Source organism: Chelonia mydas, chromosome 1 (genome assembly GCF_015237465.2).
Source record: "Chelonia mydas isolate rCheMyd1 chromosome 1, rCheMyd1.pri.v2, whole genome shotgun sequence".
Classification (NCBI taxonomy): Eukaryota; Metazoa; Chordata; order Testudines; family Cheloniidae; genus Chelonia; species Chelonia mydas.
Window position 1 is genome coordinate 145,838,258 of NC_057849.1, and position 26,293 is coordinate 145,864,550.

The 26,293-nt window shown below is 37.7% G+C and overlaps 1 protein-coding gene across 8 annotated transcripts in view; it reads right to left on the reverse strand.

Annotated features, from left to right (window-relative positions):
- The window catches only part of DMD (dystrophin), a 1,912,888-nt gene that overhangs the window by 952,084 nt on the left and 934,511 nt on the right, over positions 1 to 26,293 (reverse strand). For all 8 annotated transcript variants that reach the window (XM_043538015.1, XM_043538014.1, XM_043538013.1 and 5 more), the window contains one exon: positions 25,690 to 25,840. In XM_043538015.1, the coding sequence (XP_043393950.1) occupies positions 25,690 to 25,840 (151 nt within the window). The remainder of the gene's footprint in view (positions 1 to 25,689; positions 25,841 to 26,293) is intronic.

The window sequence follows — 26,293 nt, forward strand, 5'->3', positions numbered from 1 at the left end:
GCTGGAGGGTCCCCCCACCCTATCTTGGTGGTGCAATGGTTGCAACAGATCTCGTGGTGCAATGGTAGTGCACCTGACTCCAGATCAGAAGGCTGCGTGTTCGAATCACGTCGGGGTCAAATGAGTGTTTAGGGGGAGGGATAGCTCAGTGGTTTGAGCATTGGCCTGCTAAACCCAGGGTTGTGAGTTCAATCCTTGAAGGGGCCATTTAGGGATCTGGGGCAAAAACTGGGGGGATTAGTTCTGCTTTGAGCAGGGTGTCGGACTAGATGACCTCCTGAGGTCCTTCCAACCCTGATATTCTATGATTTTGGCTATGATAGACTAAAGTGCCTGTACAAAACCCTTCAATCTTTAATAGGATGCTATGGCAGGTGATGAGTCTGCCCCATGGTGGTTGCTGCTGGGATCCAATGTATTTTGAGTGGCAGCCCTAATGAGCTGCAGAAGGACAGGAAAGGGAAGGCAGATCAGCTGTCTCTACAGGTCTTATACTTCATCTTTCTAAATTACCACAACAGCAACAATGACACAGAAAACAATGGTTAAGGTTTTTTATCATGTTTACACTAACAAATGAAACAGGAATTTGGGTAATCACTCCACTTGAAAAGCTCACACTCCATAAGCTGAGTTAAGACTGCATGAATTGAACTGGACTGTGAATGATAGCTCTTGTATGCTACACTCTTGCTCAATATCTTCCCTGAGGGTTCACTGCTCCATGAACTGGTGTGCAATATTTAAGAGCAGGCCAACGTATAGTTCTTCTAGGTACAGGTACAAACCCACATAAGCCGCTTCCCTCTGCAAATAAGACCTCAAGGACATTGACATCACTGCAATAGTGTTGCTGGGGAATTTGAGACTGAAGCAATTGGCTGTGTGCATGCACAGTTTGCCTGTCCTAGTCTTTTTCTGTCTGCTGAAAATCATTGGCAAATGAAGGACTATCTTTTGATTTTTTCCTTTCTCAACTCTTGTCTTCTTTCCCATGTTCTTCCCTACAAATTATCTATGCCTCATCACCTGAAATAGTATCATAGCCCATCTCAAATCAGAGGACATAGGTCTTGTTTCAAGATAACAAGGGGGTTCAGAAAATATAGATCTGGATAATGAAGGGCTACATTCTAGTAGCATAAAATCAAATACGAAACGAAGATTTGTTCCATCTCTGGTGACTATATAGAGAGAGAGACTCAAGAAGGCTCAGGACTCAGCAAGGCTCAGGAGCTTGTAACAAATGGTAACTCCTAACATTAGTTAGAGAGAAACCTGTTCTCTGCAGTCTTCGCAGATGTGAAATGGCTAGTAAAATGTCTAACACATCTCTGTAAGCCACCCTAATGGATTTAAAAGAGTAAGATATATGAAGAAATCTTACACTGTATGTTATTCTGCCATGCTTTTTTTGATTTAGAAATAACAAAATACAAATAAATATGTTGCTGGAGCAGACAACAGGATTTGCAAATATTGTTATCTTACAACTGGTGTTTCGCTTTCTGTATCAGATATTACCGATGCGTAGGAGCACTTCAAAATACTATGCTGAATTTAACCAGGTCTAACAAAGTGTGTATTCTGAGCTACCCACAAACACATCTCACGTTATGTGCTGCAACATTTGCTGTTGTTTTTTAAAGAGGGAGATCCATTTCAGAAAAAGAGTATGAGAAATATGATGTAGTCTATTTATTATAAAGAGTTTCATATACGGTATATTGTTTCAAGTATAGGACCCAGTTCAACAATGAACTTGAGCATGTGCTTAATTGATAGAATGTGACTAATTTCACTCCTGTTCAACAAACAGCTTGACTCTAATGGGACCAGCATGTATTTATGCAGTTTGCTGAATAGGATAAGATTAGCCCTGTGCTTACAGTCAAGCACCTGCTTCAATGTTTTTCTGAATCTGGTCCTTCTGAATGACATTTGCATCATCTTCTAGGTGTTTTGGCTTTTTTTAATACGCTCAATCTGTATATAATAGCATCAAGTTTCTCCCCATTAGTTTAATAATGGAAGTTTTATAGTTTAGCCTCAGCACACATTCTGATGGCAACTTCACTAAGCTTCTCTTTTGTTTTTCTCTTGCTGTTATGTGCTCAATAAATCAATCCTAACTGCCAGGAAACAAATGACTTTTTCAAATACAGGTTTCAGAGTAACAGCCGTGTTAGTCTGTATTCGCAAAAAGAAAAGGAGTACTTGTGGCACCTTAGAGACTAACCAATTTATTTGAGCATAAGCTTTCGTGAGCTACAGCTCACTTCATCGGATGTGAGCTTATGCTCAAATAAGTTGGTTAGTCTCTAAGGTGCCACAAGTACTCCTTTTCTTTTTTCAAATACAGAGTCCTATATGAAAGTCAAGAAGCCTAGGAAGTGGTTAAAAAAATCCATACAAGTCAAAAACTAATGAAATCATTACATCTAATTAAAACTTCTCTTCTAGGTATTTTTGGTTATTTAAACACCTGGGCTTTTTCCTCCAGCTTAAATCTTTAGCGGTTTGATTGCAAATTGTTAGACAATACAAGCCTGACAAAATGTATTGCAAATAGAAACCTATTTTTTTCAGAATGTAAGATTTTGTTTTGTAACCAGTGGAAGGGTATGCTTTAACCACAATTTTTTCCCCAAAGTTCTAAATGATTCAGCTGATACTTACATTTATTTCCTTCCTCTTGGTCACTCTGTAGTTAACACCCTTGATATTTTTAGTTAAGTCAATAGTTCCATCTTTAACTGCTCTTACGTACATTCTCTGCAATTGCACAGTAGCAGTCTAAGAGCTCAAATATGGTTGCTAAAAACTGGAAATGCATAGAGAATGAGGGAATGAGGCACACAGCCCCAACAGTGCTGCTTGAAGGCACAATGCCTTTAAAATGCATACAGCTTCTGTAGAGCAGAGGAAAACAAATGGAGAGCAACAAATCTGGGAAAACTTCAGTGCTGTGTCCAGCTCAGCTCTTCTGCATCGCGCGACGGATAAGACCATGGTCCATGACTCCTGTCAAAGAGGACTCATTTAGATCTGACTAGCGCTCTTGTCAGTGATAGCTAAATCCCCTCCCTTGTGCTCCCAGACATACATAATGGAATTATAGCTACCCTGAACAGGCACATTTGTGGGGAGGGGAGAGAGTAAGGTGGGTTCCCTCCATTCTCATCCCATCATAGCACAACTGAACTGTGCAGCTATTATTTCACTTTAAATTTCTTTTCACTTTTAATATCCATTTTTCCTCTGCACAGTAAAGGAAAATATGGTTTCCTAAATTAGAATCTTCATGGGCTCTAGGCTCTTTGTTACTTGTTTGATTTGGGCTTAATCTGTTATTTTGTTCATGCGTCTTGCCCTTCATTCATCTACAAACTCAAGCTCGCATTTATCCAACATCCTTTTCTCCGATTTTTTCTTTGCAATGCTTATCTTGACTACCTAGGAACATCGCTGCTGATTTTCTCCCTTTCATCAGCTGAGTTGTCTTCCTTGCTCACTCTCAATAAATTAAATGATGGCTTCCATTGGGAAAAGGCAACTGATATCTCAAATTTTCATTGGTAAAATCAGGTTCTTTCATCTCTAAGTTTTTCATGAGGTCTGACATCCTATAATTGGATAGTTTAGGAAAGTCAATAGTGTAAAATGTAACCCTCTATCATTTGATATTGTGTGCTCTGTACCAGTATGCCTATATATTTAACTGCATATATGTTGCACTGTATTTATAGTGGCCTGTGTAGTCATATGTCACGGACTTCTAGCTCCCTCTGTTCCACATCAGCCCCATCATCTAAGGTGGCACCAGGTCCACGGGCCTCACCCTTCTACATAGGGGATAAGAGAAGCAGTACAGAGGATTTTATATGGGACAGAATTGGGAAAGCTTTAGACCCTTGAAGATCTTTCCTCAACACAGCAAGTGCTAGCTACAGCCAAGGCTACATGGGGGTAAAAATCAGAATCTGTTTATTCCCTGTGCCCGTCAAGAGTAGTTGGATGGGAATGGCAGGGAGGGGTGGAGAAGGGACAAAGTCTTAGCTCCGCTTCACTCCACCCCCTAAAAGAGACCAGCCATCACAGCTGGCATGGCTCAAATTGGCCAGCATCAAACAACTAGCAAAAGAAAAAAAGAGGGAAGGAATTATGCCTCATTGGGTTGTCTCTGAGGCACAACGTCCCCTGGAGTGGCTTCTAGGGCAATGAAATTTATGCAACACTCCTTGCTCAAGTCTATGCCTAGAGCCACATTGTAGACTTTGTGTTCAAAGTATCTGCCCTGTTTAATATTCTAATTGCAATTAGAAAGACCAATTATACTGTGAAAATGTATTACTCCACAGTGTGCCTGAACACCATGATGGAATTACATTGCTGCACATTTATTTTAACAACATTATGAAATTTTCCATTCTTAATGCTTTCAGTTTACTTGCTATATTCTGCAAAAGTCATAGTGATAAGGAAAAACCACAGACTATATAAGATCATAACTACAGTACAAATTACATTTATGTTGGCTGATGGTTAATGGACTTCAGTAATTCTCATAGAGCTGAGAGGAACACTGATATCTTCAGGGCGTTTATGAACTGCTTGGAAACAGCCTGCTAGCGATTTTGTTTGTTATACTTTTTACACTGAAAAACAAACAAGGGCAAATCATCCCTCGAGGATACTATAATGGAGAATGGATGGAGAGATCTAGCCTATTACCATTTGTTTTTTTTTCTACAAGCAAAGAAAGTCAAATCTGAACATGTAGATTAATCCACTATCTGCTTTTGTGCACTCTGCCAGACTGAGTCAGTTTCCCAAAAAGTAGCTTCTGATATTTGTCATCACATAGATGAGCAGATCTACATGGAGACAGCAACATATTACGGACATATTGGTAGTTAAGACTGTGTTCAGAATTGAATTTAAAGCAAGAAGAAACCCCTCAGTTCCATATTTCAATCAGGGCTCTGTGTGCTCCATGATTCTGTGCCTGCAGAACTTGCTGTGGAATGCGGTGCAAATTTCTGTGCTCTAGAACTTCAGTTTTTTGTGGACTTTTGTTTGTTTTAAATTATATGTCTAACCCATAGAGTTACAAAGATAGCCTTGAAAACATGAACTAAAAATAACCAATGATGTGATATCTTCCTATGTTTGCATAGAGCCTGAAACAATAATTCTAAAAAGATGTGACCAGCCCCATTCTTCACATAGACTTCAAGATTCCACAGCCAGGAAACTTAGTATTTTTCCAAGATGCTATGGAATTTAGCATTTCTGCCATAGAATTTTCTATTTTACTGCAGACAGATGCCTGACATTTAATTTTCTTTCTCCCTGCCCACCGGGACCTGGCTGCAGCTACCTCTTACTCTCCAGTTTCTTCACAAGGGGAAGTTAATTGGATTACTGTGCACATGCTCTACATTGAGTCAGACTGCAGGCAACTGCGGAGCCCAGCTTGGAGCCAGGGAGTGGAGGGAATAAGAGTCGACAGACTGACTTGGAGCAAGGGTGACCAGATGTCCCAATTTTATAGGGACAGTCCAGATTTGCAGGGGTTTTTCTTATATAGGTACCTATTACCCCCACCCCCGTCCCGATTTTTTACACTTGCTATCTGGTCACCCTGCTTGGAGCCAGGGCTCCATTCTCTTTCTCTCCAAATTTTGAATTTTTTGGTTATGTTCCAAATCAGAATAAAACCAAATTTAGAAATATCAAAATCCTCAGAGAAATGGAATCATCTTTCTCGATCCAGCTATTATTCACACCCATCAAAGCACTCCCTTGTTTTTCACGGTTGTGCATATTAACAAATAATCCATACTCACCAGAGAAATTCTAATCTACTTTTATTACAAAAATTTAAATCCCTATATTTTGTCCACAGAACTCAATAATTTTATTCAAACTAACATGGGGGTTGGGAAAATCAACATTATGAAAGTTACAAAATCAAACTGCCACACATTAAATGGATTAAAATGGCTGACTGGTCTCATGATAAAATGTAATCATGAGTGCATTTCTATGGGGTTCCTGTAGGGATCAATTCTTGGTCCTATGTTATTTACCACTTTTACCAATGACAAGGAAGAAAGCATATAATCTGTACTGACAAAGTTTGCAGATGACAAAATGATTGTAGGTGTGGTAAATAATGAAGGAGAGAGGTCACTGGTCTGATTGATCTCGAACACTTAGTAAGCTGGGCACAAGCAAATAATATATATTTCAACACTATATTTACAGGATGGGTACCTCTATCCTGGGAAGCAGTGAGTTGAAAAAGACTTGAAGGTCCTGGCGGACAATTACCAATGCAATTCTTGAATGTATAAATAGGGGAATATCAAATTGGAGTATCTGGCACTGGTGTGACTGTTACTAGAATACCATGTCTAGTTATGGTGTCCACAATTGAAGAAGGATGTTTAAAACTGGGAAAGGATTCAGAGAAGAGCCAGGAGGATAATTAAAGTTTGGAAAACATGCCTTATATAGTGAAAGGAGATCATACAATTTAGCTTATAAACGAGAAGGTTAAATGCTGATTTGACCACAGTCTGTAAGTAGCCACCTGGCACAGATAATTGTGATAAAAGAGGGCTCTTCAGTCTAATAGACAAATGCATAACAATATCTAATGGCTGGAAGTGGAACCTATACAAATTCAGACTCAATATAAGGTACACGTTTTTACATGTTCAAGTGAATAAATGGAAAGAGACAGATACATCAAAAAGGGCAATAGAGACCAATAGGTAGAAAAAGAGAGATCACACAAGTCCATTCTAATACACCTCAGTCATTGTAGGCATTCAGTGTTCATTCCCTAGTGCAAAACACATTTGCTTATTAAGCTGTCACTATTAGCTTTCCTGAGAAAAGAGAATTATCATCTTCATTTCTTTCACAATTTTGAAAAAAGTATGATAGTTCACAAATTTCAAGCACTATTCCAGAAGTTTATGGTAAGTATGTAGAATTTGTGTACAGAAATTATACATGTCAATCTAAAAAGTATTCAAGAAAAACAATTAAGTACCCATCTATGGTTTTCAGTGTATGGATAATAGAATGACAGAAGCCCTTGTCTAATCCAAACATATGCATCCAGAGATGGTAGGTAATCCTCTAGTACAGTAATTATGAATGGATAGTATTCCCTCATCACAAGAAATATCTTTAGGTTTAATATATGCGGACACATATAACCTTTACTATTACCTTATGTTTGTCTTCTTTGTGTCATCTGTGGGGACTGAGCTCAGAACCTCTGGATGTAAAAACATAAGTCTCTACTCCAGGAGCTAAAAATTAACCAGCTATCTTAGCATGAAAGAAGTAGGAGAGTCATAAACCTCTCTCTGTGGTCTAGCTGCTAAAAAGGCAAGGGCAAGTCTACACTTAAAAAGCTACAGTGGCACTGACGCAGCTCTCCTGTCGGCTTAGTTAACCCACCTCCCCAAGAGGCTCTCCCGCCGACATAGCTCTGTCTACACGACGTTAGGTCGATATAACTGTTTCAACCCAGGGGTTGGATTTTTTCACACTCCGAGTGACACAGTTATACTAACAAAGGCCTGTAGTGCAGACCAGACCTAAACCACACTATGTTATTGTGGAATATAGAAGACTGTAGTAAATGGAAGTGGTGTGTTAGATTAGGGTTCTATCCCCTAATGGTGTGTTAGATTAGGGTGTTAGATTGGGTTCTATCCCCAACTCTATCTGAAGTGACCCTCTGCAAATTAATTTATGTGAAGTGAATGAAGGATAGTTTTCTCCTCTCCCTAGGAAAGATTGCCGTTGGGGTCAGGCTGCTATTTCTTTTCTTGGATATTTTAAAAGGAATCCATTGACTAATAACCAGGTTCTCTTAGCTTCCCAGGTAGTCGAACCTCAATATCAGGAACTTGCCCAATCCCAAGATATCTTCCCAGTTTGTATCTCTCACTCTACTTTTTTTTTTCCTGAGTGGCAGACTCCCCAACATGTTAACATCTTAATTGTATTCTTGAGCTTCATCTGGTTTGAACATTCCTAATTCTGTCATTTTAAAGTGATCAGACTTGGAGTACAACAGTCTGTCTTTCCTATGTTGTTCCATTTGCTGTATAAACTGGAACTTCTCTCACTCTATGAAAATTTATACTTTGGTAGACTGCTCAATAACAAAGCTGCTAAACAGTCACAAACACAAGAAGCAAACAATCAATAATGCATTTATGTTTACCTTTTCAAACAGAAGCAAAGGGGAATTAAGTTTGGAGATAGGATAGAAGAATAGTTCTTGGGAAAGTTAAAATACTTAGACCTATTAAAATCACATAACTCTTTCTATATCAGGTTTCATTGTTAATGTGATGAGTCAAAAAGGATAATATGACAAGTTGCATAATTATTACATATCTGTCTATTCTTGTCAACATGAGCTCATCAGAAGCTGTCTGAGTAGAAAAAGTGTACTCTAGTGCATTCACTTTTCACAAGATGAACTAGTTGCCACTGAGAGAGATAAGGTGGGTAAAATAATAGCTTTTTCATCAATAGAAGCTGGTCCAATAAGAGATCCACAGAGCTCTTCTTCTGTTCTGGGCCTGACCTGACCGAGAGCTCTGTGGAAATTAAAAGCTTGTCTCTTTCATCGATAGAAGTTGGCCCAATATAAGATATCACCTCACCTACCTTGCTTCTCTCAGATCCTGGGGCCAACACAGCTACACCACCACTACTTAACATAGAATGCTGGTTGCATTAGAAATGAAGTGGAGTGTAACATGGAAAAAAAGACTTAGCATAGCTACATGTTAAGATCAAATACAATCTGACTGTAAATATATAATGTTTGCTTTAAAATGTTACCAAAAGATTTATTAAAATAATATGTCATTTTAGTTTGGAAAGATAATTAAAAATTACTGTATGCCTCCAATTGCATGCCATTACAAAGTCAATATACTTTATTTTCTGAAAAAGAAAATTACTCAGGGAAGCTCAAAAAAAGGACATAGAAGGAAGTAGAGTCTCCTTGAAAGTCTCAGAGGGAACTATTGGAAATAAATTTTATGAATCTTATTACAGATAGTTTATCTCAAAAATAGGTCTGTAATAATTACTTTTAAAAAAGGCCTATAACATGCTCTTGTTCTATATAAAAGCAAAATTTTATTTCTAAAGATACCAACAACTAGCAAAGTTATGAAACAAACAATTTTTTTCTATCAATCAGAAGTACTGTAAGCTTTGAAAAATATAATCAAGGCCTCACTCCTTTAAACATGCATATGCTTAACCTGAGGTATTCAAATGTATTCAGTAATTGAATTTTTGCATTTATCTTAGCGAGGTTTTGTTGCTTTTGTAAACTTTTTGGATTGATTATGAATAGCTCTCTGTGTTTATTAAATATTCAAGTTATGTTGATTATGTTGTCAACTGCCACTGTAACTAAAATAATAGAGGAGGGCATTAATAAGTTACTGGGGCTTTCAGTCTTTCAGAGCAAGGGAATGTTTTATGGAAAGCTAACTAATGCATTTAAGAAAATGTTGAATTTTCTCCTTTCTGGACACATGAGCTTTACACAAGGTCCTCCTAGGGGGAAAAAAAAAGGTGAACGGATTTGTTGGCTGGCTGCACAGTTTAGCTTTAGTTGGGTATTGTCATATTCCCACAAAGTAACTGTGCATGCATATACAGCCCTGATTGTAAAGAGTGCAGTCATATCTTTGGCTTGTTCGTTTACGGAACTCTGTGCCATGTCTCTATCAAGCTGTTTGGACAACCTTGTCCTCATGTTGTGTCAAGAAATGTCCCATCCCATATGAAAATATACCGCCTTCCATTGTGAATACATCAGCTTGGAATGTACTTTAGACAAACACTTATGTGAGCAAACCTGAGCACTGACCTGTCTATGGAAAATGAACATAAGTGAGGATGAACACAGCTGCAGTAAATTCATTCACAAATTTCTGCGAATGTTCTCTGGTTTTAATTTTGCAGTATTTACCTATCTCTTCTAAAAAAAACATTTAAAAAAACTTGGGATTTCACTTTTGCTAGAAGAGTTACATTAAATTTGCAATGCACCACAAGTCTTTACAAAATTCACAGGTTGAATCGGAGTGATATGTGATGCAGGTTTATTTGAAGGGGGAAAGTACACATTTTACTTGTTTTTGCAGCTCAGGTATGTACCACAGTATTTATTTTAAGAAATAATTACAAAGAGGGGAAAACAGATTTTCACCAGTCACATCCTCACCCATATTCCTTCACCGTACATAGTACTGTACCTCAAGTAAATGAAATTATCTAAATAAATCAGTCTGTCGTGACTGAGATGTAGACATGATATGACTACTAAAATAGCTCAACCAGAAGATAACTTTCACCCACTGGTTTCCAAACTCTCATACCAGCTCAATATTAATAAAAAACTTAAAATCTTAATATGACTTACAGATACTTCTATCATGCATTTTCAATGAAAACCTAATTCAGTAGTCTGTATAACTGCGGTAGATAAAAATCATCTATTGCATGAGCTAGAACATTAAACTTATAGTAGCCTGATAGAAATGGAGACTAGCAAGAGAAGGCAACTAGAGTTTTCAAATAAACTGAGTTTGCTGTGGATAGGTCTTTTGGATGAATCTTTAAAATGAACAAAATCTGGATGTACTCTGCTTGGACAATATAAATCCTATAACACTCTTCTTAAAGTATAGTTCTATCCTGCTGCCCTTAGCCAAATGCACCTTCCTTTCTCTGGTTTCATATTAACAGCCATGTTAGTCTGTATTCGCAAAAAGAAAAGGAGTACTTGTGGCACAGTCTCTAAGGTGCCACAAGTACTCCTTTTCTTCTTCCTTTCTCTGTTATACTACACACTTTACACTGCACGTATGCACGGCTACTGGCCAAGAGGTGACAGTACTTCAGAAATATTATATGTACTGGATGTAGATGTGAAATGTATTTGGATCCTCTGGGAAAGGCTCTCTCTCTCTCTCTCTCTCTCTATTATATATAAATATAAATAAAGATATTATTAAATGAAAAATATAATGACCAGTGAAATGGAGCATAAAAAAGCCCATTTATGTGAACCTTGGTTATCAGAAACTTTGTTTTCCAAGGAAATAATATTTTTCTGGTGGTTTCCAATAATTGAGTTATTAATGGATGCCTGACCATCCACTTCAGAGGATTCAGCAGGATTTCAGTGCTGAGCCTACACGAAGGTGCTTTAATTAAGGTCTCAAAACCTTGCAGGACAGGTGTCGCCTTTAGACCCAACACGTATGCCTATGGACGATATGAACAGTAATCAACCCCATATGACTTTCATGACAAATTAAAAGAAATAGATGTAGCTAGAAGCAAATCAGATGAATGTTTTCTTTATCAGAGGAACCAACCATCCAACTCTCAAGTAGTCACTCAAGGATCTCAATTTTATCCATATTGACAATAGTCAATATGTAAATCAATTTGCCCAGGCTGAAGACAATTATGTACATCCAGAAGTGCATTGCCCACATACATTACAGGCTGTGACCATTTAAGACCAAGCCTAAAACAGGGCTAAATTCAGTGCTAAGGGGTCAGATTCTCCAGTCCGTTGCATCTTGTGCCTGTATGCAAAATGGGTGTAAAGTGGATGTAAAGAACACTACCATTCCGATCTGGTAAGGACTCTGCACAGGTAGGAATTGGAACACTTTTCACAGTGTGTAATTTGTACTAGGGTGTGCCAGGGCTAAAGCCCTGGCACCTCTAGGCTTCACTGTTCATAGCCCTGGCACCTCTGGGCTTGCCGACACCTCTTTCATTACGATGTAAGCAATGACTTCTCTGCTTTGAGAAAAGGTGTAAGGCTGTGGAGAATCAAGTCCCTGGTGTTCAGACTGCTCGGTTTCAAGGCTTTTCTTTTCTCGAAGGAGAGAACTACAGGGAAATATGTTTATTCATTCACATCCTGTATAATGTTCTTACAAAAATTATAACAATTTGGAGAGTTCAAACTGCACATCTATGCCTGCAAATAGTCATTTGAAAAAAGTTTAATAATGAAATGTTTGAAAAATGCATCATTTTAAATTACTATGAAGATAGAACTTGTTTCTCAGAATAAACAATGCCAAGATTTACAGTACAATCTAAGTACAAGCTATCAATTGTGATCTACTGGTGGCAAGGCTTGGCAGAACTATACTAGCAACATTAAATTTATTATTTTTCATAGCCTCAAGGCATTTTAATGTCTTACTAGCAGTAACAACAAATGACCTAAAAAAACTTTTAATAGGATACAGTAAATTAGGAATGAAGAGTAATGCAGAACTGGGTGTAATGGAGCAGAATTAAACAACTCATATAATAATGAAATAACACTTTTGGCCTGACGTGTCATGAAAATGGCTTTTTAGTATAAATTCAGGTTAAGAACTATTTTGATATTTCACCACTGCCATTAGCAGCAGCCCTATTATCTCTACCGCTATTCAAGAATATTTTGCTATTCTATAGTAAAAGATAGACATTCGTAACTTTTTACTCCAAATTATATTACTCTTAGAAATTTATAAATTATAACATAAAATATGATTCTAGGAATCTAACTATTGCTTCTTATCATAAAAATAAATCAATAACTATTTTAGTGTGCATCGTGACTACCTTTCCTTATCAGTCAAGGGAAAGTTCCTGCCTTTACTAATATTGAGCCAAGTTCAAGGCATTGGTCCTTATCTTCAGGGTGCTCAACAGCCCAGACCTACCATAAATACAAGATCACCTAAAGGTCCGAGATTCAGACCTCACTTAACAACTTTGCTCCTAAAGCAAAATAAAACTCTCTATCCACAAAGGTAAAGTTCATCCGTGCAGGTGACTGAGCTTTTCCTGGGGGTGGTCAGAAACTGTGGAATGAACTCCCATAGGGACTACGGTATATCACAAACCTTAACACCTTCCATTCTGGGTTCAAGGCACATTCTTCCACCTTTTTTCCTCAGAAAAAACACAGTAGCATGTACATTTAAGAAAGAAACCCACAACCCTATCAAAACAGAAGGTTACACTGAACACCATTCTCGCTGTGTGCCTGCACGTGTACACATACACAGAGCTGTTCCCGGGTATCCAACATAAAATACGTACTCAGTCTTTGACCACTTCTTCCCATAACTTACATCATAGTAAAGTATTACACAGATATACAATACTTCATGTTTATGGTATATATAGCACCTAGTAGAGCATTCATTTTCAACTCTGCCGTTTGGTAATGGATAATAAAATTCTTTCCTGCCTAGTCTATTAACATATTCTTAAGTAACACCACTTTTCCCTCTGACATTTTAAGAACTGTTTTGTTGTATATTATAGTAGGGAAGGATGTTTATACTTCCCTTTCCTTTCAGGAGAGAGCACAATCCTTATTTTTTGTACTGAAAATATTGCCTAATGCACAGCTAAACTTCAGGGACCCCTTCACTGTCTATCAATATTACAAATTTCATTGCTAGCAACTCTAGAATTTCAAATGTTGCAAGTAAAAAGTCATTTATTTAACAAAAATATTGAGGAACGAAGCAGTCAATTTTCAGTGTGGAGCCTGTGGAGTTTAGTGGTGAACTCCCATTATTAGTAACATAAGCCATGTACTTAAGTTCTTTTATAAAACACTAGATATTTAGCAATTATTACAGTAAGCCCTATGATCATTCTAAGTATGCATCTCCGGATAAATGTGCTAAATTGGGTTTTCACTGGAGTCTGTTCTACATCTTTTCATTTCAGTTACAGCATTATATTGCTTCTTTGTTTCTTCAAGTTTCCAGTGACTCTTCTCCTCCCCTTCTACCTGGTCTTAAATGAGAGTCCATCAAATTTATGCTGTGTCAGTATAAACTTCTTAAAATATTATCCATCAGCCACAATTAACCAACATGACACTGTAGACGAGAGAAGTGGAGATTATTGGCATATCCTCTATTATGGGTTGAAGCAGGAGATAAATCTAAACATGTGAACTCCACTTTAACTGTAGGATCTAAACCATTTTTTTTTTACTAACATTAGAAACTGGATTTTTTATTTTTTTTTTTAAAGTGGGATGAAACACATCCTTTTTTCTGTGGTGGTGGCATCTGCAATAAGAGCCTCTATCACCTGAACTTGAGTTTTCCTCTTGATTCTTGGATTCCAGTTATGGTGTGGGCCAAAAATAACTGTTTTAAATTAATGCTTATTAAAACATCAATATGTTCCAACTTAGACTTTAGTAAGCGTGACCACACCTTTTAGTACTGCAGCTCCAGGTTCTCTACTGTCATTTCTTTCTTGCTTCAGCTTCTCTAAAGCAAAATTTAAAGTTCAAATTTATGTGATTACAGTGAAGCAGAGAAGTGGTCTAGAGAAGTCAACCTCAAACACTTTGTAGGGTGCCCATCCAAACAACAAGTTTGGATGGGCACCCTACAATCTTGATGATAATAATTCCACAGTGCCCATGCAAGAGAAACATTCTATGGCTTAGAGGCAAATTCTGTGCCCATAGCATGTTCAGAAGGCTAGCTATAATAAATAGGCATACTTATTGACTTAACATTTTTCAGTGACTTAAAAAAATAGAACATCTATGGATATATCATCTGCTGCACACCCTGATGATCTACTGCCAGAGAGTAACAGCTCAACAATATTTAATTATGCACATTGCATCTGGTGTGGCCTCAGAAGAGTTTGCTGCATTAAAATTAGATTTATCAAATTAAAATTAGACTTAAAGACAGAACTTTGGATGACTTGTGGGCAGCCAGCACAAATTTGCTCGCTGACTTATTTTTCTCCTGCTTAATGAACCAGAATGGTTGTGGGGGAAGTGGTGCAAGAGCCTGTCTCATAAAATGTTATTTATCAAATGAGTAAACAAGGGCGTAGCTATGTTTGTATGTACAGAGATAATAAACACTAAGGGTATGTCTACGCTGCAATAGCATGCTGCTGTTGGCCTGTGTCACCTGGCTCAATCTCATGTGGCTCAGGCTGTGGGGCTATACAATTTCTGTGTAGACATTCAGGCTCGGGCTGGAGCCCAAGCCCTAAAATCCCACAAGGAGGAGGGTCCCAGAGGTTGAGCTCCAGCCTGAGCATCTGCACTGCAAATGTATAGCCCCACAGTCCAAGCCCTGCGAGATCGAGCCAGCTGACACAGGCCAGCTATGGATGTTTTGTAGACATACCCTTAGAATTAAGTTTGAAAGTATTAAAAGGGTATTTTTTTGTTCCATAAATACATTTCTTCTGAAGGGCGAGGTTATTCTTGTGCAGGTACAGTGAGGGGCAGTAAGAATGGGAGGCAGAATGCAAAGAGCCTCTCACTCACCCACACACAGATACACACACTTTCCTTTCTCACAGCCTATGCAAGGGCTAGGGCAACAACAATCCCCATGCTCAAGAAAGCTCAGAAACTGCTGCCCCCAAGCCCAAGTGAGAGAGCTAACTGCCCCCCAGGGGACAGGGACACAGAGTGACCGAGAGAGCTGATCTGGTGCACTGCGTCAGTAGTCAGCACCATTCTAATGTATGATCCAATTTAATCCCCTTACTCACTCCGAAAAATGGGCGCACTCCCTGAATTCCCCCTAGGGTCAAAACAGCTCCATAGCACCCCCTATTCAGAGCTGCACCTATTAAGTATAATCTAGACCAGAGATGGGTAAACTACGGCCTGCGGGCCACATCCAGCCTGCCAGACCATCCTGCCCAGCCCCTGAGCTCCCAGCCGGGGAGGCTAGCCCCCGGCCTCTCCCCTGCTGTCCCTCCTCCCCTGCAGCCGCGCAGGCAGCGCGGCTTGCACCCGCCCACCTCCCAGGCTTTCCAAAAAGCCTATCCTGCCGCTCTGAGCGGCATGGTAAGGAGGTGGGGGTTGGATAAGGGGCAGGAGGTCCCCGAGGGTAGTCAGGAGACAATTGGATGGGTCAAAGGTTCGGGCGGGGGGAGGCGGTCAGGAGACAGGGAGCAGGGGGAATTGGATAGTGAGTGAGGTCCCAGGGGGGTGGTTAGGAGTGGAGGGGTACCGGGGGCGGTTCAGGGGACAAGGAGCAGGGGAGGGTTGGATGGGTCGGGGGTTCTGAGGGGGGCAGTCAGCGGGCGGGGGCCAATCTGTTTGCGGAGGCACAGCCTTCCCTACCTGGCCCTCCATATCATTTCGCAACCCCGATGTGGCCCTCAGGCCAAAAAGTTTGCCCACCCCTGATCTAGACCATACTATGGCAACAATATAATTGATCTAAAGTTATAGCAGACAATATAATCACATTGTCCTTTAACTAACAGCTTTGCATTAGGCACTCTTCCTAGGTCAGTAGCTGCTGATTTGTATGTTTCACTGTTTCCACTGTGGGTATTGTTTTTACATTGTGGTCTAAATAAATGGTTCAGCTGTTTTTCGCATGGGCCACATGGCTGTCCAGGAGGAAGAATTAGTCACATCCAGATTTCTCTCGCACTATGAGAGATGCATGTTATTAATAGCAATGACCATATGTAAGTCTTCCACATGCAGACTCTGGCACATGTCAGACATGGCTAGGAATTAGGATATTGCTACTATTGTTAGTATTATTGCTGTTAATGATAATAGTGCTTGTGCATATAACTTTAATCAGGCAGCAGCCTTTGGAAATAGATAAGAATATGTATTAATTTAAGAGAGTTAAAGGTTGGGGGGGTAGCCTTGGAGCATAGTAGATGGACAGATACTTAAAGCATGAACCAAGGATCTAGCCAGACGCAAAGTACATGGTCATAACGGGTAGTCATGTTTTACAAACAAAGGCTAGCAATAGGAGCAAACTCATCAACATCGAGTAAATTTTATATCTCAACTACAAACCAAAACACATATTTTACCAATATCATTTTATGTAATGTCTTACATTTATTAAACTATTTGAAGTCAAGGGTAAAAATAGGTAACAGATCAAAGCACACATATTAAACAACGGCGCACTTTTGTTAGAAAAAAAATGCAGCAATTATTAAGAACCCAGAAAGTCTATATTTAGAGGTTACAGTTCTCTTGCATTTATGTATTATCTGAGTTGTAAAAAATAAAATAAAAATAAAAATGTATTTTCAGTGGAACATAAAACTGACTACACCACCATCCTAGGATAATTCTGTGTTGCTCCTGGATTATTCCCCCTTTCCTACTTTTTCCGATAAAACTAACATTGAGAATACAGATATGCCAAGTAACAAATTAATAATTATGCCCATGCTCAATAACTTCATAAAAACTCAGAGCATTTCTTGAAATGAAGCAAATGTTAGGAACTTAGTGAAGGATATTGTTTAGTGGAATGATTTCTGTAATCAGCTCTGTGATCCTTGGGTGCCTTTTCCTTTAGGTGCAACTTTATCAATTACAGTTATTATGGCATTATGTTCCACTACTGTGATGAAGCATTAGATTTTTTTTCCCTCCTGCTAGACACTGAAAAGTTGACAAAAAACAGTTCTGTGAGGATTTCATGATCTGAATGAAGTTTCCCAATTAACGTAATATGTGAAGTTACATATATGTAAATTGTAATAATATGCCTTATTTACTTTTAGGGTTTTTCTTCTCCTCCTCCCCTCCCCCTTTATTTCTAGATGTATAACTAAAACACATATAATGCAAACATTTACCACAAACATAAACTATAGAGAAGAAAAAATGTAACTAAAATTAACTAATGTCACCTCTCTATTCAGTTGGAGGTTTGGGGGGCAGACCTCAACACTGATATAAAAATGACATTAATACAATTATTATAACTTAGAAGATAATTTGTTACAAACATGTTTGTACTTCTAATGAATATTAAGATATAGCTACAAGAGTGTGATAGCCAGGATATTTGGAAATATAACAATGCATATATTTAGCTATTTATGTTACAAAACATTAAAGCTAATCAAAGAAATTCCAGAAGGTTTCTGCTTCTATCTCCCAAGGAGAAGGAAACATCAAGCAGACAAACTATGTAAGCATTTTTTTTTTTTAAGAAGAAACCTGATTGTGAACAGAATATAGGGTGAGTTATCAGGGCAACAAATCTGGTTAAAGTGGGTTCTACCAACCCCACCCTCTGGCAAGAAAACCTGCTTGTGCTCTTAAAACCTCTAGAGAAAAATATTCATAATTGGAGAAGTTTAAACTTTTGTTTATTTCTTAAATGTTGTAATGGCAAACACTTTTGTGAAATGCATGTTTGCAAATATGTTAGCTAAATGCAAAGCTCCTGATATAACTCCTAAGGAAATTGCTATGAAAGTGGTAAAATACTTTATGTACCATTATGGACTCTAATGACCTTGTTAAAATAGGGTAAGAAGCCATTTAAATATAGGCTATTTATATTAGTGGAGAATTTATTACTGGCAATGTACAAGCAAATCCTTACTCATCTCAGGAAGATAAGAGAGTCATTGTTCTAAAAATTGTCATGTAGAATTGATTTAAGATGAAGACTTTCTAAAAGTTTTTTAATTTTAAAAGACTACTTTGAGAACTAGAAATTCATGTTTGGATTTTTTTGAAAACAGAATTTCATTTCCTGTCAAAATAAATTGAAAGACTATCTCAAAGAATGGACTGAATAAAAAGAAGTAAAACTAGCTTTGAAAGTTATCTGATGCTTTCCTCCCACAAGAAGAACAAAGGCAATTAAAGAAATTTGCATTTTCTTTAAACAGACGGCATATTCAGGAGTGGAAAGTGTCAACTTTGCCAAGGCATTAAGCCAATGAAAGGGTCATAGTAAGTAACTTGAAGCTAAACAAGCACTAAGAGCAATGTTTTCTTATAATTTCATGAAAATAGAATGGAGAAGCGTATAAAAACTCTGAATTCAGAACCCTCACATGCACCTTCTGCTATCCTATTCAAATACAGCACTCCGGGAACAAGCTGCTACAGACTGATAAGAAAGAACAAAAAAAAACCAAGAAGAAACCAACCCAAGGAAAACTTCCCCAATACTTCAACATGAATTGGTGTGAGGAAGTTAACTAAGACACTGCCAAGTGATTGGGTTTAAAACTCTTGTAATGATTTTATTGGACTATTGAAATGCTGTTGTAACTTAAATTACATTATATATTCCTGGAGAAGAAACAGGGGCTAAACATTGGTAAACAGAGAAATAGTGTGATTCAACTGGATTTAGAATTCTTGATATTTGTAATTGGCCTGTCTTAAGACAGCTCCTTAAATGGTTTTTTCTAAGTAATTTAACTAACTTCTTTGATTTCATAGGAGTTAGTTAAGATGGTTTACTTTGCCCAACTATAAACCATTTAGCTCTTTATGAATAATTAGACAGGCTTCACTTGTCCTTAAACCAAATATTTTGCTATATATAAACAATTTTAAGTAACTAATGAGACATTAACAATGAAAAAAAATAGATTAGTCTTAACTTACCAAGAGAAAATTAGCACATCAAAGTCTGGTGTACTCTCAAGTGTACAATATCTGTTAAAAGTGCTCCATAAAAAGGCACATAAAGGAGATTGTAATAGAAGTAAGCAGTTTATAACTGTACTCTATCATATGCATTTTTTGTTTATTTTTTTCTTTTTTTCCCTTTCTTTAATAAGAAGATAGCCATAGTTAATAATTATGATTATTTTGCTTGGTCTTGATCATGGTGTCCCTTAAGATATGTTGAAGAACCTCCTCATTAAATAGTGGGAGACACACCACTGAGTTGGCAGTAAGAGAAACAACTAGTAAGAGCTGGCCTACCATTTCTTGTTTCTCTAAACTAAATGTTGTTAGTAAATTTTAAAATAAAATTATCTGGCTTCCAACGATTTAAAACTATTTCAATCCGACAGAGGTATCCATTATTAACCAATCAGAACTAATGCACATCAATTACACAAAAAGTTTGGTTTCAAACTTCAGTCTCAAAATAAAAAAATAAAACATTATAACAACTAAATCCAGAAAAGTATGAACACAAAAATGAAAGCCTAAATTTTCAAAACTAGGAGTTTAAAGTTAGGCTCTTAAATCTACATTTGGGCACCTTGATAAGTGGTCAGATTTTCAGAAGTGTGGAATGCTCCATAGCTCCAATCTGAAGTCAGTAGCAGCTTTTGGATGCTCAACACTTACGAAAAAGGAATAATCACTTATTTAGCTGCCCAAATATGGATTTAAGAACCTAATTTTAGACTCTAGTTTTGGAAATCTTGGCACTTTTTCCCCCTGTAAATGTCAGCTAAGTCTTTTTCTATGACTGTATACATACATGATTTAAACACACAAAAATTGATGCATTATGACTTCAAATTCTTTCCCTCACCATATATTCATCTGCTGTCTGATTTTCCCTCTCTTCAAATGTAATTTGTAGATTTATTCTCCTCTATATGACTAGCACATAGCTTTTGTCCCCCAGCCTGCCTCAAAGTCCTTGTCAAATTTTAGACAGAGTGTACAAATGATCTTTCAGAACTCCTAGTTCTGTAATTAACTGAAAAGATAAAATCATGCTCAGATTTAGAAGTCACACAACAGAAGTTAAATTTGACATCCGAGTTCTCAAGCAGTCCTTTAACATTGGATAGACTAAGACTATTTCATGACATAAAATAATCATATTAATAGGTTTTACATAACTAGTGTCATATCTTCTGCGCATAATTGCTGTATAACAACACTACACTACATTATGTAGCAAAATCAACACAGACAACAGTAAATTCACCAGAAATAATGCAATTATCTAATGACTCATGTCAACACTACTGCATCACCTCCCATAATTGTGCAGTTGACTTATGTTATTGTATATTAACATTTGACTCATTGTATTTATTAATATATTAAATACAGACATTTTAAAAAGTTCAATTTTTAGTAGCACACTTCTTCACATTTTATACAGCTTGCATCGAAGACAATATCTTGCTCTGAACAACAGGTCATATATCTGCTCATGAAAGCCTTTTCAAGAAAATACTGTTAATTTTGAATATTCCTCACTAAGCAATGTGATCTCATAAAGAATGACAACAACAAAAACACCAAGATGCTAATCTAGTAAGAGTCAGAATGTTCAGATCTTTTAACTTCTTAACCTAATGGAGATGATCATCTCTTCTGTCAGCTTCACGAGTGCCAGCTAATACCTTCCAAACAACAGTCTTATAAAAATAGTATTTCCCCTTGTCTTGCACCATCCACATATGCTGTTGGTGAAGCATCGGCACATGGCCAACAAAGTGACAAAGAACCAACTAATTAAATGATAGAGCTATTTCTTCAGACTAATTTTTCTTCTTCCAGATTGCCTTTTCTCACTCAAACTAACATTTTAAATAATGGTTTTAAGGCCCTCAAAAGGCTCTAGCTCTATCTTCCTCTCAGCACAACTCAGTGTTGAATGACAGTAGCTTTAAAAACCATAGGGCAGACAGAAATGCATAGGTTCTGGATGTTCAAGAACAAAAATGGATGACAGTTAGATGTGAAGGAAGTTAAACTTAAGTCAGTCATAAACACAGGAGTATTACTTGCAGAGAGGAGCTGTATGAGCAGATTCTTATATCTGTTGGAAGGCCCATTTGACAAGTATGTACTTGTTTATATGTGGAGCACATGGTGGCTTTGCAGGTCATCTCAAACTCATGCTCCTAAACCCTTTACATCACTCCTCCCCAACATGTGTTTTGTATATAAAACAGATATGTTAAAGAAACTATCTTAAAGAATGTTTTGGAGAGTTTAAAAAAAAAAGAGAGAGATTATTTCTTATACCACTATCTTTAAATTCAGGTGATTTTGTTACTATTAAGGGCCAGATACTAAGCAAACAAATATTGAGTCCAGAGGAATTTTATGTATGTGTATTTACACCAAACAAGGATCTGGGCCTTAGAGTCCAAATGTGCAAGGCTCAGAAGGAGAGAAATACTAAAGTGAATAAATATAAAACACTTATGAAAAATTACCAAAAATAACTTTTGTAGGCATCAAAATGTCATGACTTTAATGGCAATTATGTCAGGCCCTTTCATGACTAGGGAAGGTGTTGTTTGTCACACTGGTAATCTCTCCTCCCCAATGGAGTAAAGCTCATGTTTCTAGCCTTGCAGGAATAAGAAGTGCCCAAACTTAATGCCATAAGATTTTTATGTCATTAGATCAGAAATGTATCTTGTCTGTCTCCGAGCATCAGTCAGGGATAATTTTCTTTTGGGAGTGGCAGGAGGGGAGAAAGAAGAGGAAGAACCATTTCTTCCACAGATTGATTTTACTTTAAATTACCTTCTTTGATGCTGTTTAAGGGGTTGGAATATGTCCTGGGAGAATTAGCGGCCAGTGAGTAGGCAAGGCAGGCAAAAGGGCCCGAACAAATAAATGTATGATATAGTTCTGCTCTTTTCTATATGGATACGTCCTCTACATATGTGGTACATACCCAAACAACTAAAATATGTTTACGATCACAAAGGGGGAGCACTGAACCATCTGGAAGTACCAACTGCCTACATAGCCTAAAGTCTGCTCCCTTTTGGCTATACACTATGATGCATCTTTGATTACATAATCATAAACTACATTTTCTGCAGGACCTCTGCTTCATTCAGTGTGCAAGTTGTATGGTGCACAATGAAGGGGACATATTTACTGAATGATACAAAGGTCTTTGTGGGTTCCCCTCCAATTTATCTTCTTAACATTGCCTCATTCGTTATACACAATCTTTTTTCTATTTACTCATTCGCTATATAACCTGGTGTGACATTATTGACTTGAACTGGGACTGTATAGAACATTGTTGCAACCAAGGTCCTGTAGTGGCACCAAATCTTGTATAAAGGGGGTCAAATAAGGTGTCTAAGACAAGGTTATGGTTTGCTGGTTATGATTATGCTATCTGTTTGCATGTATCATTTTTGTATTAAGTATTGGCTCTCTACTGTCTGTATTTCAAATTTATGCTACGCTTCTGAATGACACCCCAGACAAGTTGGTGTCAGCTCTGCCTAGCCTGCTTGATGGCCCATTAAGGACCATCAGCTATACTACTGACTCATTGAGAGAAGGCAGACACGCCTTGTGACTCAGCAAGGTATGCAGGGACCTGCCTATGGACAGAACTCTAAGGTTTTTCCATGCCATGTGATAGACAGATTGTCTTTGGAGCAAAGAAAGACAGACCACATGGCAAGAGAATACAAAAAGCTGCTGCAGATCCTCCATCTTGTCTTCAGTCCTGCTTCATATCTCTGGGGGAACTTTGCTACACTGAAGCTTTGAAACAAGGACTGAAAGACCCATCCCAGCTGTGGATGTATGCCAGAGACTTGATCTGAACCTGCAGTTTATTCTATCACTGCTGCAAGCCTGAACCAAGAACTTTGCCATTACTGTATGTAATTGATTCCATTTAACCAATTCTAGCTCTCATCTATATCTTTTTCCTTTTATGAATAAACCTTTAGATTTTGGATTCTAAAGGATTGGCAACAGTGTGATTTGTGGCTAACATCTGATTTGTATATTGACCTGGGTCTGGGGCTTGGTCCTTTGGGATCGAGAGAACCTTTTTTCTTTTACTGGGGTATTGGTTTTCATAACCATTTGTCCCCATAACGAGTGGCACTGTTGGGGATACTGGGAAACTGGAGTGTCTAAGGGAATTGCTTGTGTGACTTGTGGTTAGCCAGTGGGGTGAGACCAAAGTCTGCTCTGTTTGGCTGATTTGGTTTGCCTTAGAGGTGGAAAATCCCCAGGCTTGGGCTGTAACTGCCCTGCTTGAAGCAATTTGTCCTGAATTGGCACTCTCAGTTGGGTCCCACCAGAACCAGCATCGTTACACCTTGTTCTTGGTTTAATGTGATTTCTGGTTTGAGTCTGGTTACAGGGGAAGGCTGCTATAAAGAAAAGAGGAGGTAGTAGACAGATTTTTACTTATTAAAATAACTTTTTTTAAAAATGTGCTATATATTATGTCTTTTCATTTGAAAAATCTGAAGTGTTCATATTTTTTAAAAAATACTGATTTTGTGCAATATTAATACATTGTGCTTATCTAATTATCTTTGTGAGGTTTTTTTATTTCCACTTGTATTTGGCACTACACAGCATTGTGGTGCTGGGAACTTGTCAATGATCACTCCTAAAAGATATCTGTGGTAATTAATTACAGACACTGAAATCTATTATGTGGCTCCTTCTCATTAGGAAAAGATAGATTACTAAATGGGAAAGCTATTTCTCTCTGATATATCTTGTAGGTGAATCCAATTCTTCAACCTAGAGATGACTTAATAAATCTTAAATAATTAACTCACTATTTTACATACTTAAAAGGAAATAATCAAATATGTTAAAACTGTAGATTAATGGAAACCCAAGTCTTGTAGTTCACAAGGACAACACCAGAGCATTTAGAGAATTTGAAAAAAAGAGTAAGATTTTCCATATGCATCATTGTCTCCTATAATGGGAATTTCTTCCCTCATTCCTGGCTCATTTTAGATCAGTGCCTTCTTGAATTAAAACAAATCAAAACCAAAAAATAAAAATGCATGACATTAAACAACCTATACTTTCTCTAACTGACGGTTCTTATCTCCATTGCAGTGTAGATGCTCATTAATGTAACATTGAAAGCAAAAGATTTTTCTTGTGCTTGGGAATTAATTTATTACACGTATCTAAAGTGTCATTGTTAGACAAACCATTTTATCCAAATGAACTAATCAACTTGAAAATCACTGGTATGGAATTAGTAGTACTAATCTACTATAGTATCTACTATTAGTAGTACTATCGATCTATATACACACACACGCACAACATATCATACTGAGCCATACAAAATGAGAATAAAGTCAGCTATCAATAAATTAAGAATTATTTTTTTGCTTATGAACCTAGGGCTTGGATCAGCGTTCAGCGTCAGTACTGGACCTGGCCCAGGGAAGCTAATGATCCAACCAGCAGACCAAATTCAGTGATGAATCCTGGTCACGTGGCACAGGAGGCATATTATGCATACGCTAAGAAGAATAGAGGAGTGTACAGATTGGAACCTGGATATGAGAACTGAACGGCAATTTTGTCATGATGCAATTTACAGAAAAACACCTTGGATATTCTTTTGATTACAAAACGAAAGAGGATGGCACAGGCAACACAGGTTAAGGACCCACACAAGGTTAATGGAACCTCTCTTTCATGGCTTGCTCATGAATCAAGTTTCTGCTACAAAGCGTGGTAATAAAACATCCCCTACAAGCAAAGTTTATCTCCCAGAGCATTATTCTCTTCCTACGCTGAACATACAAACCGCATGGAAATGAATGGGCATTGTGTGCCTGAACTAAATAAAGACAGACCAAATCTTTAACTACAGAAGTGTTACCTGGTTGCACCTTATTCTAATGTTAATTTTATTTTTAAATTCATTTTCAGCTAATATCTCGGAAAAAAATATTTGTTAGAGAAAAAGGTTGAACAAGAAAACATTTGAAAATCATATAAAAATACCACTCAGCAATCAACACTATCTACAATTGAACTATAAAGATATGGTACTGTATAGGAATGGGTCAGTTAAAACCTACCTTGAGATACTGCTTTATTTTGGCTTGATCCAGGTCCCTGGTACCTGTCTGTGCTCTAGCCAGATACTGTTCTGCGTCAGTTAGCCAGAGACTAAAATTCTTCATGTCATGGTGGAAACACTGCCACTTCTTCACAGCTCGGTCAAAGCGTCTACAGGTGGAAATGGAAACCAAGTGATGATATTTTAGTATGTTATTTAACTAGAAAGAGAACAATCAAAAGTTTTTAATGTTTCTAGTGTCAAATGATACCACTCTGATGCCTTTATGTGCTTGAAACTTTTAATACTTACATGAAAAGAAAACATTAAAGAACTTCTAAGCAGTCACAAGATTATTGAGCATGTAAGCCACAGGGCAGTATCTTATCTATTTTTCACTTCTTTTTCTTTTTTTCTTAAATGTTTTAAACAAATTTCATGCTTATGAAAGGTGCTCCACTGACAGCTTTGAAAACCTGAAGTCCTGTGCTAATCCACAGAATTGGTACAATACTTCCAGAAGTTGTGCAATCTGCCACGCTACTCTGCCAACGTGCCTAGATACTGGCATGAAGGAAACACCATTAAGTATGAAAGGGTAGTTCAGTTCCCATGTCCTAGCA